At 36.1% G+C, this 25,365-nt stretch overlaps 1 protein-coding gene across 5 annotated transcripts; it reads left to right on the forward strand.

Moving 5' to 3' along the window:
• Positions 1-18,664: 18,664 nt before the first annotated feature.
• Positions 18,665-25,066, forward strand: LOC105788135 (uncharacterized). Of its 5 annotated transcripts, none has more exons than XR_008197906.1 (9): positions 18,665-18,919; positions 19,286-19,760; positions 20,534-21,095; positions 21,254-21,307; positions 21,757-21,992; positions 22,395-22,623; positions 22,782-22,875; positions 23,918-24,364; positions 24,648-25,066. XR_008197906.1 is itself a non-coding variant. In XM_012614875.2 (2 exons), the coding sequence occupies exons 1-2, from the start codon at positions 18,740-18,742 to the stop codon at positions 19,712-19,714; spliced, it is 609 nt and encodes a 202-aa protein (XP_012470329.1). In that variant the 5' UTR covers positions 18,665-18,739; the 3' UTR covers positions 19,715-19,876. The 5 variants fall into 5 exon arrangements, 1 of the variants encoding a protein (XP_012470329.1); XR_008197907.1 differs by having other exon boundaries at positions 22,792-22,875; XR_008197908.1 differs by lacking the exons at positions 22,395-22,623; positions 22,782-22,875.
• Positions 25,067-25,365: the final 299 nt, after the last annotated feature.

Here is a 25,365-nt window from a genome sequence, read left to right on the forward strand (position 1 = left end):
TCGTGTTTCTAAAATTCTTGTATTTTAAAAAAAATTCGTATTTTCAAAAAAAGAAAAAGTTGTTGTGCTTTATAATTCTCGTGTTTCAATCGGATCACGACTTATATTAAATTGAATTCGTATTTTTTGAAAATTAAGACAACATGCGTTTAACGAGATACCAAGTTTGGGCGTCGTGAGGGTGCTAATACCTTCCTCGCGCGTAACCGACTCCCGAACTCTAATTTTCTTTGGATTTTGACGTAGACCTAAAATTACCTCTTTTTTAGAAAAAAGTTAAAAATAAAATTTTCTTCTAAAAAGAGAATTTATTAGGTGTCTGATCACACCTAGAAAAAAGATCGGTGGCGACTCCTTTTGCAAATAAAATCGAGATTCTGTTTTCAAATTTTCAATAATTACTTCGACTAGCACCCGTGCAAAATTTTTTTTGGGTCGTTACAGCTGGCGACTCCGCTGGGGACTTTTTTTGAGAGTCGAGTCTGATGTTAAACGCATGTTGTCAAAATTTTCAAAATTTATTGTTCAAATTAATTTTTAATCATGATCCTTGAATTTTATTTTTTTAAAAAGTCATGCATTTGCATTCGGTTTTTAAATTAATAATTTTCTAACGTGCTTTATTTTTCTGTTTTTTTTCAGCTCTAATTTTACGTTTTTTAGTTTGGTTTTTTAGTAGAAAATAAAAAATAAAAGGGTTTGTGAGTTTCTCCCCACACACCGTGCACTTGCATTCTTGCATAACATGAGCTCTCTACCCGGGCTCCGTCCGTTTAAGTGGAAGTAAACGCTACGCCTTCGTGAGTTAGCTCGTCCCTCCGCACAAGCTAGTGAAATACTTCCGGGTTACATATGACTTATGCTTTCGTGAGTTAACTCGTCCCTCCGCATAGGCATAAGTAAATGTAATCCCTCTAATTGAGCTTGTGAGCCTGTGATGGGTAATGACCGAGGCTCCATACTAACCTTAGTAGGTGACAGTATGGACAATTCGAGTACCTTTCTAGAACCAAAACCACATATAGTGAACCGTACGAGCCACCAAATTAGAGCCATGCCGAACCTCTGTCCGTTTGATAGTTACCAAAATAAGTACACGAGAGAAACGCCTCTTACCTTTTATTTCTTTTACATTTACACTTATTTGCAAATGAATTGAGTCTGTTTAATAAATTGGGCCGGATAGATTGTCTGATGGTATGTGGGGTAGGTTTCTTGTAAAGCATGTTGGGGCAAAAAAAATGTGGGTCTGTTCCACCAAATTGCATGATTGAATAGCTTAATTTGTTAAATTTTCCATAGTCTTTATTTTTCTTTTTCCTTCTATTTATATCTGTTGTGATCTCTAACCAAGGTTATTTGTTCTTCATTTTATTTTTCATCATGCATCGTAGACATCTCATTAGGAAGGTGTTGATTAGAGATTGATTGCCAAAAATTAGTTTCTGATGGAGGAGTCAATTACACGAGTAACCGAGAAAAATACTGTAGTCCGAGATTGGTCTTTGAGAACTCAAAAAGCGAAAGGGGACAGTTTAAAGGAAGGATACATCTCTGATCTTCTCGAGCGTGTGACCTCGAATGTGCGTCAGAATGATCTTGAAGACTTGACAATGATTTGGAGACAGTGAGACTCATATATTAGAAGCATCTTCACTGGAAAATATGGGGATATAGCTCACTTGATGGCAATCAATGTGAATAAGCAATTGATTCAAGCCATGGTTCGATTTTGGGACCCGGCCTATCAGTGTTTCACTTTCAATCAAGAAGATATGACTCCGACCATAAAAGAGTATGCTGCCTTGCTTCGCATCGACAATGTGCAACTCAATAAGATATATGTGAAGGAGCCTAAACCAATGACCTTCAAGAAAAAGTTAATGAAGTTGACATGGATGACTGATACATGGGCTGAAAAACAGATAAAGAAGAAGAATGAAGTCAGTTGTGTTCCATGGTTTTCTCTTCGAGAGTTAGTTCAAAATCATCCAGATACCTTGAGAAGGATAGATCTGTTTGCCTTGGCTATTTACGGACTGGTCGTCTTCCCGAAGGTTCTTGGGCATATTGAAGTTGCGGTTGTAGATTTTTTCGAAAAGTTAAGGCAAAGAATCAACTCGGTCCCAACCATCTTGGCTGAGACTTTTAGATCTCTAAATGCTTGTAGGAGAAAAGGGGAAGGACGTTTTATCGGATGCGCTCAGTTACTGAATGTTTGGATCTTTAGCCACTTTTGGAAGGTGGAGCGCACGCATTTCCACATGTTTTCAAAGACATTCGCTCCGTTGGAAGCACACATTGAAAAAGATTAGCCAAGGGATGTCACTGAACAACATTGGGTCTCGGTTTTTCAGAACCTTCGTGCTGAAGATATAACTTGGAGAGCACATTGGATTCGTCCCTCTGTCTTGTTATACAAGTGTGAGAACCAAGACTGGGTGCCTTTGATAGGATTATGAGGAGGAGTTGGATATGCTCCGTTGATGGTTCAGAGACAGTTTGCTTCGCGGCAGTTTGTACCAGTTACTGATGGATTGGCACAATCGGAGTTTGTTTTTACGGGTGAGGGTTACATGAAAAGGGTGCGAGATACTGCGAATTCTTGGAGGCAAATCTACCTAATGGAATTGGCTCTCTATGTTGATACTATCACTGTAGACTATGATATATGGAGGCAACGACGAGTGAAAAGTCAAATAACCCCGCCAATTGATGAAGCTTGCCAGAATCCGTTCTCAGAGGAAATCACATCCGAGTTAGAAATTGCAAGACATGAATTTAAACGTGAAAAAGCCAAACTGTTGCGAGATATTAGTTCTCTCCAGGAGGAAAACTACCAGCTGAAGATTGATGTTGAAATTGAAAAATCCAGAACCGAGAAAGTCCAAAAAGAAGTTGAAGTTACGAGAAATGATTTAAGGGACCTTCATTTGGAAAACAATAAATTAAGAGGCAGTATAAGAAATAGTGGATTGGGCAAGTCATCAGCAGAATGGAAGGAAGAAATAAGCAACATTAAAGGTGGGATGGAGTTCTAGAAAGCAAAAGCAAAGAAGGAGGAGGAAAAAACTGCACGTACTATGATAGAGTTGAGGAAAAAAATATTGAGTTTGAAACCGTGTCTGCAAAATTAATGACTAGTCAGTCTAAACATCAAGAGCTGAGAGGAAAGATACGGGATTTAGAAAATGTGTTGCAAGCTCATCAGCAACATTTGGATGATCTCCTAAGAGCCTTAAAAGAGAAGAATGGTCAGCATAATAGAGACATTCGTGCCTACGAAGGAGCCCTCCAAGAAAAGGATATGCACATCGGCAATTTGATTAATGAAATTCGTAAGGCGACTATGCAAATAGTGCAATTATCAGATGAAACAGAAATCCTCAGTTTTCAATTCCCTCCAAGCCAAAGATCAAACATGTTGGAGTTCCTAGAACGCGTGAAGAAACAAGGCAATGTGGCCAGGGAATTTGTGTAATGGGCTCTTTTGAGTAATGAAACGCCAAAATATGGGGCTATCTTGAAATCAACACCAAATTCTTGTATATTTATTATGACTAACATCAATTTGTTATCCGTTCATTCAAGCATTGCATGTACATATCACCCTAACCATTCACCAAGGTTAGAACCGCACAATCCACAGTTGTGACACTATAAGTCTGGAATCACGTTATTCTTATAGAACGCATCTAAGAGCTAGAGATATGGATGCTGAACTCAACGAGAGTGATACAATTGAGGATGTTTCAATGATACACCCCTGTCCTCCAGGATATGTTTTGAACAATTGGACTTTTGTGGAACTCCTTGTAGTTTCTAAGTCCTCTCCAGAGTAATGCCCAATGTTAATTCTCCATTATTTTGTGTGTCCTTAAATAGTGGGATTCCTTTTGTAAGAGCTTATGTTTGCTCTTTATCATTTCAATGAACATCAATGAAGATGCATTTTGTCATGGTCTTTTTATTTCTATTAGCTTCGTAATTATCCTTTCTCTTCATATCATCTTCCTACATGTATTTCATATCATTCCATAACATTTTGTGTGTTGATCCCAGTACTTTGATGCTCCTCTATAGTTTTCTTTCGCATTCACCTTTCAGGTGCTCAGATGTCCATAGCATGAACAATTTCGTTACAAGTCCTGAAATCGATTTCGAGAAGGTTATTTGTTTAGGAGAATTCGAAGCTAAGGAAGATGCTGAAAATTGTGTCCCGCCTCCTGACTTACTGAGAATGGTTGAAAAAGAAAAGAAACATATTTTACCCCATCAAGAATATGTTGAGAAAGTGAACTTGGGAAGTGAAGAAAAGAAATAAGAAGTGAAGATTGAGATTTCCATTTCAGAGAACACCAAACAGAATTTGATCGTCTTGCTCCGTGAGTATAAGGATGTGTTTGCTTGGTCGTATCAGGACATGCCAGGGTTGAATAAGGATGTGGTGGTCCACAGACTCTCATTGAAACCAGAATGCAAGCCCGTTCAATAGAAGTTAAGAAGGATGAGACCTGAAATGCTGCTGAAGATAAAATAAGAAGTTAAGAAACAATATGATGCTGGCTTCTTACAGGTTTCTAAATATTCGGAATGGGTAGCAAATATAGTCCCGGTACTGAAGAAAGACGGCAAGGTACAAATGTGCGTAGATTATCGTGATCTGAATCGAGCAAGTCCTAAAGATAATTTTCCTTTGCCACACATCGATGCGTTGGTGGATAACACGGCAAAATATTCTTGAAAATGTGGGGAATGTTCTGCTACAAAGTGATGCCATTCAGATTGAAGAATGCTGGGGCAACATATCAGAGAGCCATGGTGATGCTGGTCCATGACAATATGCAAAAAAAATAGAAGTTTATGTTGATGATATGATTGCCAAGTCCTGGGGAGAAAAAGCGCATGTTGGGAACCTCAGGAAGCTGTTCAAAAGATTAAGAAAGTTACAGTTGAAGCTTAACCCAGCCAAATGTACGTTTGGGGCTACCTCGAGAAAACTACTAGGTTTTATTGTCAGCGAGAGGGGTATTGAGATTGATCCATATAAGATAAAGGCCATATAAGAACTGCCACCTTCGCATACGCAAAAAAAAATTAGAGGATTTTTAGGAAGGTTGAATTACATTGCTTGATTCATTACTCAACTTACCAACCAATGTGATCCAATTTTTCAACTCCTTTGAAAGCATAATCCGGGAGAATGGAATGAGAAGTGCCAAATGTCCTTCGACAAGATACAACAGTATCTGTCTAATCCTCCGGTGCTGGTACTGCTGATCCCTGGGAAACTCTTAATATTGTATCTGACTGTATTCGAAAACTCAATGGGTTGCGTACTGGGGCAACATGATGGGTCAGGGAAAAGAGAAAAAGTGATTTACTACATCAGCAAAAACTTCACAGAATATGAGGCAAAGTACCCGTCAATTGAAAATTTCTGTTGTGCATTGGTCTGGGTAGTTCGAAGGCTTAGACAATACACGTTGTATCATACAACATGGTTAATTTCAAAGCTAGATCCATTAAGGTACTTGATGGAACACACGCAGTCTCAAGGAGAATGGCACGATGGCAGATCCTACTGACTTCTTGGCAAGTCGAGCAATGGAGGAATATGAGCCGCTTAGATTTGATTTTCCAGATGAAGACTTGATATACATTTCCGAAAGTGAATCATTAAAAGATCAATCATGGAAGATGAGTTTTGATGGGGCATCGAACGCATTGGGGCACGGGATAGGAGCAATCTTAGTGTCACCGAAAGGAAACCATTACCCGCTCACTGCCTGATTGAATTTCTTCTGTACTAATAACATAGCAGAATATGAAGCTTGCATCATGGGACTTCGTGCAGCTATTGAACGAAAATAGAAATCTTAGAGGTGTATGGGGATTCATCGTTAGTGATTTATCAAATTCGTGGAGATTGGGAAGTGAGAGATTCGAAATTAGTCAAATATTGCAATCTCGTGGCGGAATTGGTCAAATAATTCAAAGAAGTGACTTTTCACTACTTCCCACCAGAAGAAAACCAATTGGCTGACACGCTGGCCACCTTGGCTTCAATGTTCAAAGCAAATAGAGAAACAGAAATAGTGCCTCTCCAAATGAGCATATATGAGGTCCCCGCACACTATTTTAGCTTTGAGAAAGAGTCAGAGGGACGACCATGGTTTCATGACATCTTGGAATACATTAAGAATCAGAGGTATCCAGAACAAGCAAACGAGAATGACAAGAGAACAATCAGGAGAATGGCGGCTGGGTTTGTTCTTGACGGGGATATCCTATACAAAAGAGGAAAGGATCAAATGTTCTTGAGATGCTTAGATGTCCACGAAGAAATTTGTGGAACGCATGCCAATGGGTTTACTATGGCTCGGCAGATTATGAGACTTGGTTATTTTTGGCTGACGATGGAAATGGATTGCATTAGCTACGCACAAAAATGCCACAAGTGTCAAAATTACGGTGATAAAATCTATGCAGCTCCCTCGCCCCTTCATGTCATGACTTCCCCGTGGCCTTTTTCTATGTGGGGCATGAATGTCATAAGGCCAATTTCCTCGAAGGCTTCTAATGGACACCGATTCATCTTTGTGGTTATAGACTACTTCATAAAATAGGTAGAAGCCACTTCGTTTGCTAATGTGAAAAGACTGCAGTCTGTAGATTCCTAAAAAAAGAGATCATATGTCGATATGGTTTGCCTGAAAGAATCATTTCAGATAATGCTTTAAATTTGAACAACAAGATGATGAAAGAAGTATGTGAGCAATTTCAGATAAAGCATCATAATTCTTTACCCTATAGCCCGAAGATGAACGGAATAGTAGAAGCGACTAATAAGAACATTAAGAGGATTATCGGGAAGATGACTGAGACATATAAGGACTGGCACTAGAAGCTACCATTTGCTTTGTATGCATACCGCTCCTCTGTGCGAACATCTACGGGGGCAACTCTTTTTTCTCTAGTCTACGGAATGGAAGTTGTTCTGCCCATCGAAGTGGAGATCCCATCCCTACGTGTCTTGATGGAATCAAAACTAGAAGAATCAGAGTGGGTTCGAGATCGATATGATCAACTAAACCTTATTGAAGGGAAACGCTTGAAGGCTATTTGTCATGGACAAATGTATCAGAAAAGAATTATCACGACCCATGATAAAAAGGTGCAGCCAAGAGAATTCTGCGAATGGGAACTGGTACTAAGAAAGATCCTCCTGATACAAAAAGACTTTCGAGTAAAATGGTCGCCAAATTGGGAATGGCCATATGTTGTAAAAAAGGCATTCTCAAGAGGGGCTCTGATTCTCCCTAAGATGGATGGGAAAAAGTTACCTAATCCAGTGAACTCAGTTACCGTGAAGAAATATTATGCCTAAAAAAACAAAAAAACAAAAAAAAAGAGAAAAATAAAATCAAGATGAAAACCCGAAAAGGGCGTCTTGATAAACAAGAGGATTAGGATGAAAACCCAAAGGGCGTCCTAATGAAGTGGGCTCGAGCTTAAGGAGCAAGATGACTTGAATGGGGAGTCGAATGACGAAGTTACAATATTTGAAGCATTCTCAGAAGCTCGAAATCTTCTACACAAGAAGCTGTGCTCGAAACGATCTAGGACGAAGAAACGTAGAGAAGTTCATGCGTTGGATATCTAAAGCATTTGTAGCCATTGAATTCACTCTCCTTTCTTTGTGATGCTTTCTCTATTAAACTATTCATTGTCAATTTTCTTTATTGCTTTTGAAAAATTTGAATATGAGGTATTTCTTTCATGCCTACTTTGCCATTTTTCATGCATCTCGTGTTTGATTCATTTAAATGATAAATGGTAAGATGACATACTCTAAACGAAAGGAATGTTGAGCATTACTTGGATGAGAATTTGACATGTACAAGGGCCCCAAAGCAAGAACAAAGTTCAACAGGGGGCAGGAATGTGATAAATGAAAATGTGGGTCACTCAACAAACTTGAGAGAAGTACAAAATCGGAGAGAGAAGTCAATGATTGAGGCAATGAATGCAGTCCCTCACGAAAAGGGGGCATGTGACAAACAACCCAGGGTGCATGGCATGATCATGTAGGCATAAAAGCATTTAGGATAAACACGTGCATATCATGATAACATCATACATGACATATACAAGTATCCCAGTAGAGAAAGGGATTTTGGGAGAAAGTTGCACAGAATCAATAAAAAAGAAGGCTTTTAGTTTTACCCGATGTTTTTTTGAAACCTTGTTTTTTTAAGAATTATTTTTCAATTTTTATTTTTTCAAAAATCAACTCATAATGCGAGGGGTGAGTTGAGCCTCTGGCACACGCCGAGGTAGTTTTCAATTGCTGTTTTTCAAAAATCAACTCATAATGCGAGAGGTGAGTTGAGCCTCAGGTCGCACGCTGAGGTATTTTAAGTTTCTGTTTTTCAAAGCTCAACTCATATTGCTAGAAGTGAGTTGGGCCTCGGGTCACATGCCAAGGTATTTTCAATTTCTATTTTTCAAAAATCAACTCATATTACGAGAGGTGAGTTGAGCCTCGTGTCGTACGCGGAGGTATTTTAAGTTTCCATTTTTCAAAAATCAACTCATATTGCGAGAGGTGAGTTGAGCCTCGGGTCACATACCGAGGTACGAGGTATTTCTTTTAAATTTCTATTTTTAAAAATCAACTCATATCACGAGAGGTGAGTTGAGCCTCGGGTCACATGCCGAGGTATTTCTTTTAAATTTCTGTTTTCAAAAATCAACTCATATTGTGAGAGGTGAGTTGAGCCTCGGGTCACATGCCGAGGTATTTCTTTTAAGTTTCTGTCTTTTTCAAAAATCAACTCATATTGCGAGAGGTGAGTTGAGCCTCGGGTCGCACGCTGAGGTATTTTAAATTTTTGTTTTTCAAAAATCAACTCATATTGCGAGAGGTGAGTTCAGCCTCGGGTCGCACGCTGAGGTATTTTTAAATTTCTGTTTTTCAAAAATCAACTCATATTGCGAGAGGTGAGTTCAGCCTCGGGTCACACGCTGAGGTATTTCTTTTAAATTTCTGTTTTCAAAAATCAACTCATATTGCGAGATGTGAGTTGAGCCTCGAGTCACGTCGATGTATTTTTCAATTTTTGGTTTTCAAAAAAAATCAACTCATAATGCGAGAAGTGAGTTGAGCTTCGGGTCACGCTGAGGTATATTCAATTTCTGTTTTTCAAAAAAAATCAACTCATATTGCGAGAGGTGAGTTGAGCCTTGGACCATGCTGAGGTATTTCTTTTTCTGTTTTTCAAAAAAATTAACTCATAATGCGAGAGGTGAGTTGAGCCTCGAGTCACGCTAAGGTATTTTCAATTTCTGTTTTTCAAAAAAATCAACTCATAATGCGAGAGGTGACTTGAGCCTTGGGCTGCACACCGAAGTCTTTCTTTTAAATTTCTATTTTTCAAAGGTCAACTCATAATCTGAGAAGTGAGTTGAACATCGGATCGCACACCAAGCTATTTTCAATTTCAGACTTTCAAAAAAATATAGACAATCGAACAAATTTCAGTGCTTTTAAGTCTTTGCTCTATCACTGTTTCACAGCGACGAGCAAAGAGGGATAGCTGTAATCACTGAATTTGGTCCGGTCTATTCTTCGTATTTATTTTATTTTATTTTATTTTATTATATATATTTAAAAATTATGATTTTCTGGGGTTGTTTTTATGGGCAATGACAGTGCTTGTAAGACAATAAGAGTAGATACAATCTAATTGAAGAATCACGACGGCTCAATCCAAGTCTTGATAGATGTTTGCTACGTACCTAGCTTGAAGAAAAATCTTATCTCATTGGGGGTCCTAAAATCTAAAAGGATCACAATCACTTTGAGAGATGGATTACTAAAGGTAGTAGCTGAGGTATTGACGGTGATGAAAGGCACAAGAAGGAATAACCTATAATATTTAAATGGAAGTACAGTTATTGGATCAACATCAATAGCTTATGCGAAAGATGTAGATTCAGAGGCTATCAGGTTATGGCATATGCGATTGAAACATGCTGGTGAAAAAGCTTTGCAAAATTTGGCGAAGCAAGGCTTGTTGAAAGGTGAAAATTCTTGCAAATTGGAATTCTGTGAACATTGTGTTCTAGGCAAGCAAATGAAGGTAAAATTTGGTTCAGCAATTCATAATACGAAAGGAATTTTGGACTACGTTCACAGTGATGTGTAGGGACCTACCAAAGTGGCTTCTTTGGGAGGTATGCATCATTTTGTTACTTTTGTCGATGATTATTCAAGAAAAGTATGGGTGTATCTAATGAAAATAAAAAAGTGAAGTTTTGGATGCATTTTTGAAATGGAAGAAGATGGTGGAGATTCAGACTGGTCGAAAGGTCAAACGACTTCGACCAGACAATGGTACTGAGTACAAGAATGATCCATTTCTACAAGTATGTCAAGATGAGGGCATTGTGTGACACTTTACTATTCGGGATACACCACAATAGAATGGGGTGGCAAAATGTATGAATCGGACTATATTGGAGAAAGTTTGATGTATGTTGTCCAATACTGGATTGGGCAAAGAATTTTGGGCTGAGGTAGTTACATATGCGTGTCATCTAATTAACCAGTTGCCATCAGCTGCAATAAATGGAAAAACTCCTATGGTGATGTGGATTGGTAAACTTGCTACTGATTATGATTCTTTACATGTTTTTGGTTCCACTGTATATTATCATGTAAAAGAATCTAAGTTAGACCCAAGAGCAAATAAATCATTATTTGTAGGTATAACTGGTGGAGTAAAATGATACCATCTCTGGTGTCCTAATACAAGGAAGATTGTTTTCAGTAGAAATGTGACTTTTGATGAATCAACCATGATGAAGAACAAGGATTCACAAAAGGATGACAAAACCAGTAGTACTTTGCAGCAGGTGGAGCTTGAAAAGATTAATGATGATCTAGCTAATATTGAAGGAACAAATGATGATGAAGTTTCTACCCAAGAACTTCTATAGCAACAAGATTCAATTGCATATAGGAGGCCAAGAAGAGAGATTCGTATGCCTGCTCGCTTTAATGATATGGTGGCCTATGCACTTCCAATTGCAGATGATGATGTTCCTTCTACTTACACAGAAGCAAGAAGTAACCCTGATGGTGTAAAGTGGAAGTAAGCTATGAATGAAGAAATGCAATCTCTTCATAAAAATAGGACTTGGGAGTTGGTGACACTACCCAAAGGAAAGAAGGCAATTGGATGCAAATGAGTATATGCAAAGAAGGAAGGATTTCTTGGTAAAAATGAAATTCAATACAAGGCTAGATTGGTAGCAAATGGTTACGCTCAGAAAGAAGGAATATATTACAATGAAATGTTTTCTCCAGTTGTGAAGCATTCATCTATTCAGATTTTGCTAGCCTTGGTTGCGCAATATGATCTTGAACTAGTTCAGCTCGATGTAAAGACCGCATTTTTACACGGTGATTTGAAATTATAAATCTATATGACTCAGCCAGATGGATTCAAGGTTTCTAATAAATAAAATTGGGTTTGATCATTTTATGGATTGAAACTGACAAAGTCACTTTATGGATTGAAACAATCTCCGAGGCAGTGGTACAAGTAATTTGATCAGTTCATGAAAGGGCAAAGGTACACAATAAGTAAATTTGATCATTGTGTGTATTTTCAGAAGCTACAAGAAGAAATTTCATATATTTGCTCTTATATATTGATGATATATTGATAGCATCTAAGAGTAAAGTTGAAATTGAGAGATTGAAGACTCAACTCAACCTTGAGTTTGAGATGAAAGATCTAGGTGAAGCTAAAAAGATTCTTGGCATGGAAATATGTAGAGATAGAGCTCATGGAAGAGTTAGCTTATCTCAGAAGCAATACTTGAAGAAAGTACTACAACATTTTGGCATGAACGAGCAGACAAAACTTGTAAGTACCCCGTTGGCTTCTCATTTCAAGCTTTCTGCACAACTATCTCCTTCGACGAATACGAAACAAGAATACATATTACAAGTTCCGTATTCTAATATAGTAGGTAGCTTGATGTATGCAATGATGTGTACAAGACTCGACATTTCACAGGCAGTTAGTATAGTAAGCAGGTATATGCATAATCCTAGAAAAGGACATTGGCAAGCTGTGAAATGGATTCTACGGTATGTTCAGAAGACCATGGATGTTGGATTACTGTTCAAGCAGGATACTACACTTGGTAAAGGTGTTATTGGGCACGTTGATTCTAATTATGCCGGTGATTTTGACAAACGAAGATCAACCACCGGTTATGTGTTTACACTTGCTGGAGGACCAATAAGTTGAAAGTCTACACTGTAGTCTACAGTTGCATTGTCAACCAAAGAAGCCGAATACATGGCTGTAACAAAGGCTGTAAATGAAGCTATTTGGTTACAATGTATGGTTAAAACGTTGGGATTGGTTCAGGAGTATATTAACGTGTATTGTGATAGTCAAAGTGCTATTCATTTAGCAAAGAATCAAGTCTATCATGCACGTACAAAGTATATCGACGTGCGATTCCATTTTGTGTGAAAAATTACTGATAAGGGAAAAATTCATCTTCAGAAGATTAAGACTGCAGATAATTCCGCAGATATGATGACCAAGGTGGTAACAACAACCAAGTTCGAACATTGTTTGAACTTGGTCAATATCCTGCAAGTTTAACAGTTGAAGAAGACACTATCAAGTATTGTTGTCAAAGGCGGAAAGAATTGTGTGAAGATAAGATTATCCTAATCAAATCTTCAAGGTGGAGATTATTGGCAACCATCCATATTTAGAAAAGTCAAATATATGAGTATTGAAATGTTGGCACTAGAAATAAGAGATTTAAGGCACTGAAAGTGGGATTGAAATTTGGTATGAGATATTTGCAATTTTTGGTCCCTAATTGTATAGTGACTTTGCAAGTTGATCCCTGAATCTCAACTATAAATAGGCCTAACCATTTCTCATTTTGATTATCCCCCACATTTGACATTCTCTCCTCAAGGCATTATTTTCTCTCTTTATTTGTAAATTTTCACTTGTATTTTAGAGTGAAATATATTTGTTAGTGCCCGAGGACGTAGGCAAAATTTGCTAAACCTCGTTAAAATTATTGTGGTCTTTATTGTTTATTTTGCATATTTTGTGAGAGTGATTGTAGTGATTTATTGTGCAATTAAATTACGATAGAGGGATATTCTGGCTAGGAAAGACCTGGTACTTAAGTGATCCACGTGATCCACCTCTCTTTCCTGGGAATTGAACTTAGGGTGAGTTTGGATGGGCGGTGCGTTTACCTGCGGTTACTGTAAAAACAGCGGTGGCAGTGAGATTAGATACTGTAATGATACTGTAGCGTGAGACAAAAAGTAAGCTAAACGCACCGCACCGCACCCAATCGCCCATCCAAACCCACCCTTAGTGTGATTTTTCAGTACAATAATTTTACTCTTTTACACGCTTCTGCACAACACTATCTTAGTTACGAAGAAAGTGTCCACCAAAGCTAATGGAGCTAGAAATCATATGAAACCGATATATAAGTTGGCCACGAAAATCATTACTAGTCCCAAGAAAAGAAACTAGAGTAAATTATGTAAACAACAAACCAAACAAATCAAGGCATTAGTTATCGTCGGATAAACTTCTTTCATATGGGTCAGGGATAAAGATTTCTACTGACTCTAGAAGGCTGCATTAGTTTCTCCAGTTGTTTTGTGTTGCTGTTATGTATATGTGGGTGTTTTTCTAACTATTCGCACCTTTGAGGAACACTATTCAACGCATGATTTCAGTTAAGAATTAAGGTACCATATTAACAGGTAGATTTATATAGTCAACTAACCACAGTTGAATTACATCATATCAATTCAATCATATGGAGATTCATGACATTGAATAACTTTCAAAATGCCTTGTTCCAACTATAAGTTCTGGATATGTTATCTTTATCCTGGTTGCTAACATGTTCAATTCTACCAAATAAAATCATCGGTTTTCTTCTTTCATTTTTTAAATCAGTGGAGTAAATACCTATTCTCTAAACAAATTCCCATAAACCCAAATGTCTGAAAAACAAATGCATAATCACAATTGAATTAAATCACGACTTAATGAAATAAAAGACCCAAAAAAAAAGTGAAAACTATGAAAGGAAGAGCATAAAAGATAAATAAAGAAAAATAAAATACCATGTTTCGAGCCAAATTTTCCTCATCGTGGACTTGAGAATGCCAGAAGGCTTTGAGCTTATCGAGAGAGACCATGGAGTTTGCCATTGCTGCTTCAAAAATGAAAAAAAAACAAAATTGAACACGAAATTAGAGGGTTTTTCAGAATCGGGTGTTCGGCGTTTAGGGTTTTATTTTGGTTTTTTTTTAACATAGACCTTGAATTTCAATCCTGAATCTAAAACCTTAACCTTAAATCTTAAGTCTTGAATTGAAAACCTAATCTTAAAACACAGAATCTTGAATCCTAAATCCTAAACCTTAAAATTGGTCTGTTAGTTCAAGATTCGAGATTCATGATTCAAGATTCGAATTTATGGTTCAAGGTTTAGGATTTATGATTTTGGGTTCGTAATTCAAGTTCTGGTTTAAGGTTTCGGGTTTAGGATTCAGGTTAAAAAGTTAACAAAATTATGTATCAATAACATGCAAAAAAAATTAGAATGTCATTAAATAATTGAAAAGAGTATACAATAAATAGTTTTCAATCATAATACTTCTTATGGACTAACTCCATAATTAAGTAAATTGCGAATTATCGAAACGATACTTCTGAACATAATTAAAATTATTCGAGTCTAATTGTATATGTCCGATTGATCCCTTGCTAGCTCAACAAAAGCTCAATCAGACTGCATTTGAATTAGAAGAAAATTCTACAACTTTGGAAATAATTTAATTGAGTCGATTTATTTGATGTGGAATTAAATCAAACAGATATGATAATTGTTCAACTAGATAATTTGATTAAAGAATTTTGTTGAAAAATTAATTTGAAAAACCTTAGTGATTTTTGGGAAAATTAATTTTGATCAAGTAAAATTAAATTAATTAAAATTAATATGATGTTTTTGGAAATTAATTTTCAAGTCAGACAATTGACTCAATGGGTAATTGAACTTGAAAATTGGATCTGAGATCCAAAATTGAGCCCAAGAATACAAAACCGAGGTCAATACCCAAAAACTAATTGAATCGGGTTAGGTATATGAAATCGGGCCGATGGTTTGATCGGTGGTTGGACCAGACCAATTGGGCCGTCATTGGCCTGGACCGAATCGACTCGGGGTGTCATGACGGTGTCGCACCTGTGATGGCACCACTAGACACGACGGCGACGGCGACATTCCGGTGGTTGACGAGTGGCCCTTCGGCGGTTGAGTAGTGGAGGAATCACACTCCTATTAGGACTCTGCCAAATAATTTGATTTCAGATTAATTATTCCAAAAATAATATTTTAATATATTTAATATTAAAATTAAATTTAATACTTATATTAATAGCATTTTATTAATTTAATATTAAATTTAATTAAATATTTATCTTATATATAAATATTCTATTATTTTAATAAATTTAATATTAAATTTAATTAAATATTTATATTGATAAATATTATATTAATTTAATATTAAAGTGATTAAGTTTAATCATAATTGAACGCTTTAAACTCTCTCTATATAAATAGAGCCATGGGTTTTGTGGAAAATTTTCTTATTTGAAGCAAACCTCACTCGACAAACATGAGCTTAAAGATAGTAGAGAAGCTTACTCGATCGAAGCGTTTATCCTAGACGAATCGAAAATGTACAATTTTGATTAAATGTTTATTACTTTATATATCACAACCAAGTTTTAATTTTAGAAAAAAAATTTAAAATTCTATTTTTTCTTCAAATTTATTTTCCATTTCAATTTTCAAACTCGATTTTCCAAAATGACTAGGGTGAATTCAAGGGAGCAAATAAAGGCCTTAACCCCTTCCTCATCGCAACGTGAATTTGTGTTTAAGTCTCTTAAAAATTATAAATTAATATAATGATAAAATTATATTTTAACCTCCCAAAATTTAATATTCTATTCTATCCCCTTTGCGTTCGCCTTTGAAAAAAGGGTATCAATACTCTCAAAATCAATAGTTAATGGACAAATAAATATGGGGTCCTGTATTGATACCTTACGCTATGGCATCGAGACTACCACTTAGGTATTGATACTAGGCATTGTGGTATCGACACCAACCTCCTTACTTTCATGATTTTGATGTTTAAAGGTGAAAATTGTGATTGAATGTTGTATACTTCTTTATATAGATTGGATAAGGTTAGAATGAGTATCACAAAGTTAGTTTAAGTGATTAAGGTCATTGACCCTATCAGGCATCGGATTTGACATCACTTATTTGGATTGTCGACAATCCAAGTAAGAGTTGTTACATGACAAGTCAAAATGATCCTTAAAGTAGGGGAGATTATTTGATGTCGTCATTCAAACTCTTCTCATAAAGTAGAGCCTTTAAAAATGACTTAAAGTTAGTAACTTATTAATCTATAAAGTTGGCCCATACTTATTGTGCTCAAATTATGCCTGAGCATCACCAACGTCTATAGTAAGAGCATAAGCACAACATCATGAAAAAGGGCGCATCCATTTAGTAGGGAATGGAAACCCATCCTCAACTTGTCCTTTGTGTACACATACTTATATTTATCAAAGTGTAGACCACATTGACTAGAGTCTAAGTGGAAACCCACATTGCCTCGCGTTATAAAATGGTACATTCTCAAATTTCCTTCATCCTTTGAGAACTCAAAGGATAAATAAATTCTTAAAGCTATTAATATGAGGAAATTCACACTTCTTACGCTTAAAAAAAGCCATAAAAATGTGCCATACACACCTTGCCAACTGAGCAAGAGTGATTCTGCAATATGACAATATAGCCACAAACCATGGATGCAATAAACCATGGATACAATGCAAATGAAATCTGCTTCAAACAAATAAATGGGAAGGGAAAAAAATCCCTCCTATCTCCAAGAACATCGCTTATCCTACGAGGCCCTAAAGGAGTAATAAAATGATATTTATAGTGAGGCAGCCTAATCCCTCTCAATGCCAATATGACTTCCATTTCTTCCATTCTAGTGGAACATTCTCAGATGCCATTTTCTATGTGAGCATCCAACTCTCTATAGTAGGAATCATTTGAGGAAAATTGACTTTGGGTAGAGGATTAACCCTATCTTGCCCTTATTCCTAGTGCACTCTATTCGACATTATAGGAATTGTTAAAAGCATTTGTTTGAGAAATGACAAAAAAAAAAACCATAAATGGTAAGCTAATAAAACCTAATGGAAACATAGAAGAAGACAAATAAAGACATATATAATTCAAAATCCCTATTTATAACTACTAGGACAGGAAAATCAAACTATGAAAATTAACCCATCAATCAATAAAGCAAGCGAAAGATGAACAATCGTAATAAATATCTCCAATAAGTGATGACATGTGAACGTGCATGTAGAAGCAAGAAGCATGGAAACAACCATAAAAAATTGTCAAATCAAAACTCAAGCATCATAGCAATTCACTCATTACCAAGTACACTTCTCCACAACAATCTCGCTATCATTAACCTCAAGGCAAGCCACTTTATCACCTTCCAAGTTGCCGGGGCAATTGTTTTACTTACATAAAACCCTTAAAAGGCTTTGACAGAAACCTTACTTCATATAGCCATTTTTTTACTTGTTGGGAGGGGACCTACCAAATCTTACGAGAATCTTTGGGAAGATAAACCAATCACCCTTCGCTTTTTAATACAACACCCTAGAACAAAGTCTTGCCTTAATAAGTCACGTTAGGTTAACTCGAAATCCTTTGAACAATTTATTCCCAACTCTATTTTTGAAGCCTATGCAACAAGGCTAGTACTTAGTGGGACCACAACAAGCCCACAAAACCTCTATAAAAGACCCTATTCTCTACTAAGAAGTCTCAAGTAATCTATTAGTACTAAAACCTTGATAAAACCTTGTGAGACGTCTAAAATCACTACTAATGACTCTCGTCATCTCCACAGTATGAATTACTTGCAATTTTCACCAAAAAAATTGCGCCAACAAAATATTACAATAGTAAAAAAGCTCAAGATAGCCATATAATACACTCTCCTTCAAGAAAATAATCTAACAAGCTTGACAGGAGCAAATTCAAAGGGACAAACAAAAATATTGCCTCAAAGTGAAATAATGTTTAAATCTCTTTAAAAATTATAAAATTATATAATGATAAAATTATATTTTAACCTCATAAAATTTAAAATTTCAATTTGTCCCCAAAATTTTCCCCTTTCGCCTTGCTTTCTTCAAACCTTCTAAAGATTAAATTTTAGATAATAATTAGAAAAAAAAATGAGAAATTTCTTAACCCACATAGGAAGACACTACCATCGACTAGATTTCCATCAAACAGAAAGCCCAAAACAAAGCCTGCAAAGTAGCTCCCCTCACTTTTACCGTATATTCCAACATCCATACATGCAAAGCCAATCATTCTACGCCACGTAGATATTCAACCACTGAAAATCAATCCACGATCCTCACTGCATATCCATTCATTTCAGGCTAGGTTCTTTCAAAGCAAAAATCCCAGCATCATCCATAGCTGTAAGAAAATTTGAAAAAAAAAAAAACCAGACATGGAAGCCACTGCTGTTTATAGCAGCAAAGGAAGTCCATTTCTTTTTTCCTCTAGGATTACAACTAAAAAATCATTTAAATCATCACAAAATGCTGCAACTTTCTCACCTTTTCTCATTCAATCCATGGCTACTCAGAAACCATTGCCTTCAGGTGCCAAAACTGTTGGTTCTAGAAAGGTCAGTTTCTTTCTCAATTCAATTTCATCTGGATTTTCTCTTGTTGTATCAATGGCTGAATTTGAGTTATAATATGTTGATGTTTTTGCTCTCTGTTTGTTTGGTTAAATGACAAGGTTTGACATTGAAATAAACCTGAATATTCATCAAATTTTGATACTTCTATGAGCACCAATACCAACATGACCGTAGTTGTTTATTGATTGCTTGCTGGTAAAGACTTAAATGTTAGAAATAGAACTTCTTACAAGGACTAATGCATGAAAATTCATCAGAATTTGATATGTATATGATCAACAAAAACTATAAAAAGGAAAAGAAAAAAAAAAGCTTCTAACTTGATGGCATGTCATGAAAATGATGCAGGGCTCGAACTCGACCGTTTTTCCGCTCGGCGAGCCAGGGCCAAGGAACAGCACAGTGGTGACACAACCAGTGAAGCTACTGACAAATGTAGAGAAACTGAAACTGCTAACCAAAGCAGAGAAAGCAGGGCTACTATCCGCGGCAGAGAAGTTCGGGTTATCGTTATCGTCCATAGAGAAACTCGGGGTCCTATCCAAGGCCGAAGAGTTCGGGGTGTTGTCGGCGGCGACAGACCCTGGAACTCCAGGAGCACTATTGACACTAAGCGTGGGATTACTGCTATTGGGTCCATCATGTGTTTACCTTGTGCCTGAAGATAACTTGGGGGAAATAGTGTTGCAGGTTGTGGTGGCACTTGTATGTGTTGCTGGTGGATCAGCAGCTTTTGCTGCTTCAAATCTTGTTTCAAATTTGCAGAAATCAAGCTGAAAATTTGGATTTCAAGGAAGCAAAATCTTGCATCAAGCTATATTTGGTATTCAAACTATCTTGTTTTATACTAGTAACATTTTCTGTGATAATATCAGTGTAAATTCCATGTTTTGGACTCACTGAATTAAATCTAGAGCAATATAATCAACATTTTATTCACACGATTAATGCAATTAGCAGACGTTATATATATTATGGTAATAAAAAAGTAGGCATACAAAAGATGGATTACTACAATTAGCAGTTTTTCAAGTGTAAAAAGTATCATATAGATATAATGTAGTAATTGTGATTGTATTTTGCCTCTTCTATTAAAAAATAAGTAAAATAGTCTTTGAATATTAGATTAAAGACTAAGTTGATCTTTTCTGATAAAAATTTCATCCATTTAGACTGTTAAAAATTGGCGTAATTGACAGAATAACCAAATAGTAAAACATGATATGTCTCGTATACTTCATGCTGACGTACAGAGATCAGTTTTTAACAGTAACAATAAATGGAATTTTTTATAGAATGACTAGTTTGTTCTTTGATCTAAAATATAGAGATTAATTTACCAATTTTTAAATAAAAAGAGTAAACCGTAATCTAACTCTTAATATAGAAATCTTCATAATACTTTTAATGTTTTTCAAGTGGTTATTCCTATGCCCACCTTTCAAATACTTGTTGGTTCAACCTGTTTCTGATTTGACTGGAAATTGGTTAAGGTTTGGGCTTGTTGGGTTGACATTATTTTGGGCCTGTAATTAATTAATTTTTGGGCCACTGTATTGGGTCTTTTATTTTTGTTTGTTTCTGTTTTCTCTTTAGCGGGCTGGGCAAAAATTGGGCCCTACAGCTGCCCCTCTTTGCTCGTTGTCGTGTAACGGGAACAGAACAAAGACTATAAGCCCAATTGTGCCCAGTCAATAGATTGAAGATTACAGATCTTGCCTCCCTAAGCAGTAGAGGAGCAGATCGAAGATGGCGGATTTTACCTCCCTGAGGTTACAGTGGAGTACATTGAAGCCAGTAATTCTATCTCCCTGGGCAACAGTGGAATAGATTGAAGATTACTCGGCGATTTCGGCGAAAAGGTAAGTTTCCTCTTCCCTCTTTTCTTTATATTTTTAATGTAAAAAAAATAAATCGAAACAAAAATAAAAGACCAAATATAGTGGCCCAAAAATTAATTAATTACAGGCCCAAAATAATGTCAGCCCAACAAGCCCAAACCTTAACCAATTGAAAGGGGGTTGCTAGTCAACAAAGTTCAATGAGACAGGAATCTGGAGTGAAACCAGGTACTGAGAAGCTCCAGTTCACGCCAATTCCGATGTCGTATAAGGAGCTGTATCAAAGCTTATTTGATGGTCTAAGGCGCCCTTTGCGGGTTTGCACCTTAGCCTCTCCATTTTTTCATTTTTCATTTTCATCTTTTCATTTTTTCACATCACTTTTTTTTTGGACCCAAACTTCCCTTTGCGGGTTTTTACCTTGGTCCTCTCCTTCTTTAAGCGGAGTATTTCCTGACTGAATCTGAGTTTACAGGACTTTGCAGGTTTGAAAGTAACATGCCACACCCAATACGTTAGGGCACGACAAGTTAAGTTCCCGAAAATGATTTTTATACTCATGCATTTTGAATAAAGAATATCCTCGGTTATTTAAGATCATCAAAGAAAATCAGAACCCAATACGTTAGGACTCCATTTCCCTTGAAAATCCCAAACTTTGAATATTACTTTTATTAAAAAAAAACCTTTGAATCAAAAGAAAATACTTTGAGGTAAAAATATATAAAAAAATGACAAAATGTTAATACACAATAAAACAAACACTTTAATATGAATCATATATATTTACAAAATAGAAAAATAAAATGTATAAATATATATACATAGGTAAATCCTGAAAATTCGCATACGTATATATTCAAATACATATACATGTGCAATATGTATAAAATAAGGGAATATAGAACAATCAAAAAAATGTTTATGATAAGTTAAACACCGTTTAATTGATCCTAATTAACTAAAATCATTGCTCAGTTAACCTGGAAACCAACCAACCAACCCAACACCGATACGGCACTCGGGCAAAGACGAAAGATATGGATCAGAGATTGGAAAAGCTCGAACAGTATCAGAAGGAGATGCAGGACCGACTTCAGCTACAGGTGCAGGAGCGGTTAGACAAGATGAAAGATGTCTGAGAAGATGCGAGAATCCCAAGAAGATATAGTGACAAAGTTAACCAGCACCAACTCGGCGATTTCGGCGAAAAGGTAAGTTTCCTCTTCCCTCTTTTCTTTATATTTTTAATGTGAAAAAAATAAATCGAAACAAGAATAGACAAAAAAAAAAGACTCGATTCACCTTTTAAAAAAAATGTTTGTATGTACACGAAAATAATAATTTTGATATCTTCAAAGTCATGAGATCCCTCTAAACACATGTCTCACTCAAAAGACGATTTTAAGCCTGTAGCAACGTCACTCATGTCATTGATATTTGGGGACCCATGGTAGGTACCGAAGAATATACAAAAGAATGTATGAGTAATATGAATAAATGAATGAATAATTTGGCAGAAAAAATCTGAAAGAATGAAAAAAAACGTAAAGAATGAAAGAACATTTGCTCAAAGATGATTGCAATAATGTATTCATTAAAATAATAATATTCAGACGTGAGCTGCTAGTTGAAAAACTCATCAACATGGGTGTTGTCAAGTTGGGTGACTCATCAAGTGCAGAAAATCCGTTACTCAATCATGATTGAGGATGGAGGCACTGAATGTATGAAGAAGTGGTGAAAAATTTGCACATCGATGCCATATATGCAGACACATTTTAAAAGGATCCTTGTTAGATATTCGCCACTCAAATCCCTTTTGGTCTAAGGCGCCCTTTGCAGGTTTTCACCTTAGCCTCTCCATTTTTTCATTTTTCATTTTCATCTTTTCATTTTTTCACATCACTTTTTTTTTGGACCCAAACTTCCCTTTGCGGGTTTTTACCTTGGTCCTCTCCTTCTTTAAGCGGAGTATTTCCTGACTGAATCTGAGTTTACAGGACTTTGCAGGTTTATCATCCATCTCGCTCAAAATCAAAGCTCCTTTGGGGAAAAAAAAAACCTTCTCTATAATCATAAGGTTCTTCCGGAACGGTTAGCACCCTCGTAACGCCCAAAATCGGCACCAAATTGATTATTTGATGTCTTAGTGTCGAAAGTTAAAAAGATTTTAAAATAAGCTTGAATGATGAAATTTGCAAAAAGCTAACAAATTGTTCAAGTCATGTAAAGAAATCGAGTCCCAATACGTTAGGGTACAATTCCTCATAATCCCCGAACTTTGAATATCACTTTTATTTTATGCGAAAAATCTTCATTTCGAGAAAGTAACATGCCACACCCAATACGTTAGGGCACGACAAGTTAAGTTCCCGAAAATGATTTTTATACTCATGCATTTTGAATAAAGAATATCCTCGGTTATTTAAGATCATCAAAGAAAATCAGAACCCAATACGTTAGGACTCCATTTCCCTTGAAAATCCCAAACTTTGAATATTACTTTTATTAAAAAAAAACCTTTGAATCAAAAGAAAATGACTTTGAGGTAAAAATATATAAAAAAAATGACAAAATGTTAATACACAATAAAACAAACACTTTAATATGAATCATATATATTTACAAAATAGAAAAATAAAATGTATATATTCAAATACATATACATGTGCAATATGTATAAAATAAGGAATATAGAACAATCAAAAACTGTTTATGATAAGTTAAGAATATAAAAATATATATATTATAGAGGACGAATGTACTTCTCTTTTAAAAATTAAAAAAATATGGGAATGTATGTGTATTTTAAAATGTGCATGTATATTTACATATATATATATATACACACATTTGTAAAATAAAGAAAGTAATATAAAAAATAGGAATACACGTATATACATATTTACAAAAGTAAAAGGTTTTGAAATTAAAATATAAAAAATGTTTGTATGTACACGAAAATAATAATTTCAATAATAATAATAATAATAATAAATAATAATGATAAACAAGTAATAATATAATATAATAATAATAAATAGTAAAATAGTTCAAAAATGGATTAAATTGAACAAAAGACGAAAAATGGGGCAAATTTGAAATAAATAAAAGAGGGACCACTTTGAATGCGCAGGAAACAATGGAGGACCGAAAGGGAAATTATTTCCACCTTCCCAAAACGCTGCGCAGAGATGGGCCAAATTGAAACAAAAACGAAATATGCGGCTTAATTTTTAAAAAAATAACAAAATGGGCTTGATTGAAGCGCGTCGCAAGCAGGAGGGGCCAATTGCGCAAATTTACCCTTTAAGGCCAGAACGCTCGAATCCTCCCCTCCGGGTCGGGTCACTGCGCGGCTCATGTCCTCCTAAACGGCGCCGTTTTACGTTTTGTTTTAAATTAAAAAAATAGAAAAAGAATTAGGGAAAAATCTGTTTTCCCTTTCCTTGAAGCAGACTGCTTCTTTAGGGTTTTATCAACCCTTCAGCGCCGCCGTTTTCAAGAACCCATACGGCCTCCGTTGATGCCCGGTCTCCAATCGCGACGGAGAGGGCACCAACTCGGCGATTTCGGCGAAAAAGTAAGTTTCCTCTTCCCTCTTTTCTTTATATTTTTAATGTAAAAAAAATAAATCGAAACAAGAATAGACAAAATAAAAAAAAGACTCGATTCACCTTCAAAAAATAAATGTTTTGTATTCTCTGTATTTTCTTTTTTCGTCCTTCTTTTCACTGAAATACCATCGGTTTTTATAACCGAAAACAAAGAAAAATAAACAAATAAAAATCCCGTAAAAATCAAAAAGCCTCCTTATTTTCTGTTATTGTTGCGTTTGCTGTAGTGTTGGTTCCGCTTTCTCGCAGGTACGAAAGTAGTGGAGGAGGCGCACGTGCGCGGAGGGTCGTTCTACGATATTCACGGCGGCGTGCAGGGGCGAATCGCTACAGCGGCTACTAGGGTTTTTGTTTTTGATTTGGCTGAAAATTTGTTAAGCTTTGGGCTTGCTAGGCTGTTAGTATTTTGGGCTTGTAATTAAGGTTAATATTTGGGCTATTGGATTGGGGCTTTGGTTTGTACGGGCCACTGTTATTTGTATTTGTTTTTATTATTTAGTTGTATTATTTGTATATGGGCTGGGCAAAAATTGGGCCCTACAACTACCCCTCTTTGCTCGTTGTCGTGTAACGGGAACAGAGCAAAGACTATAAGCCCAATTGTGCCCAGTCTTACTGAGCCTCGACTTCTTCAATGCTTCTCTACTTCAAATAGCCTCGTTCCTTCTTGCTACATCTTCCAAGATATAGGAACTAGTGCTTCAATCTACTCTACTGCAATGCTAGGGAGATAGGATTCGTACGTTGTAGTTCTTCAAGAGAACAAAATTCGCTATTTTTAATCTGCTCCACTGCAACTTCAGGGAGATAAGATTTATAGCTTCAACTTATTCTGCTACAACTTTGAGATAAATCTGACGCGATCTACTCTACTGCAATTTCAGAGAGATGAGATCTGTGATTTTAATCCACTCCATTGCAACTTTAAGGAGATAGGATTGGTTACTTCTATCTGCTCCACTGCAAC

Source organism: Gossypium raimondii, chromosome 7, assembly GCF_025698545.1.
Source record: "Gossypium raimondii isolate GPD5lz chromosome 7, ASM2569854v1, whole genome shotgun sequence".
In the NCBI taxonomy this organism is placed as follows: Eukaryota; Viridiplantae; Streptophyta; class Magnoliopsida; order Malvales; family Malvaceae; genus Gossypium; species Gossypium raimondii.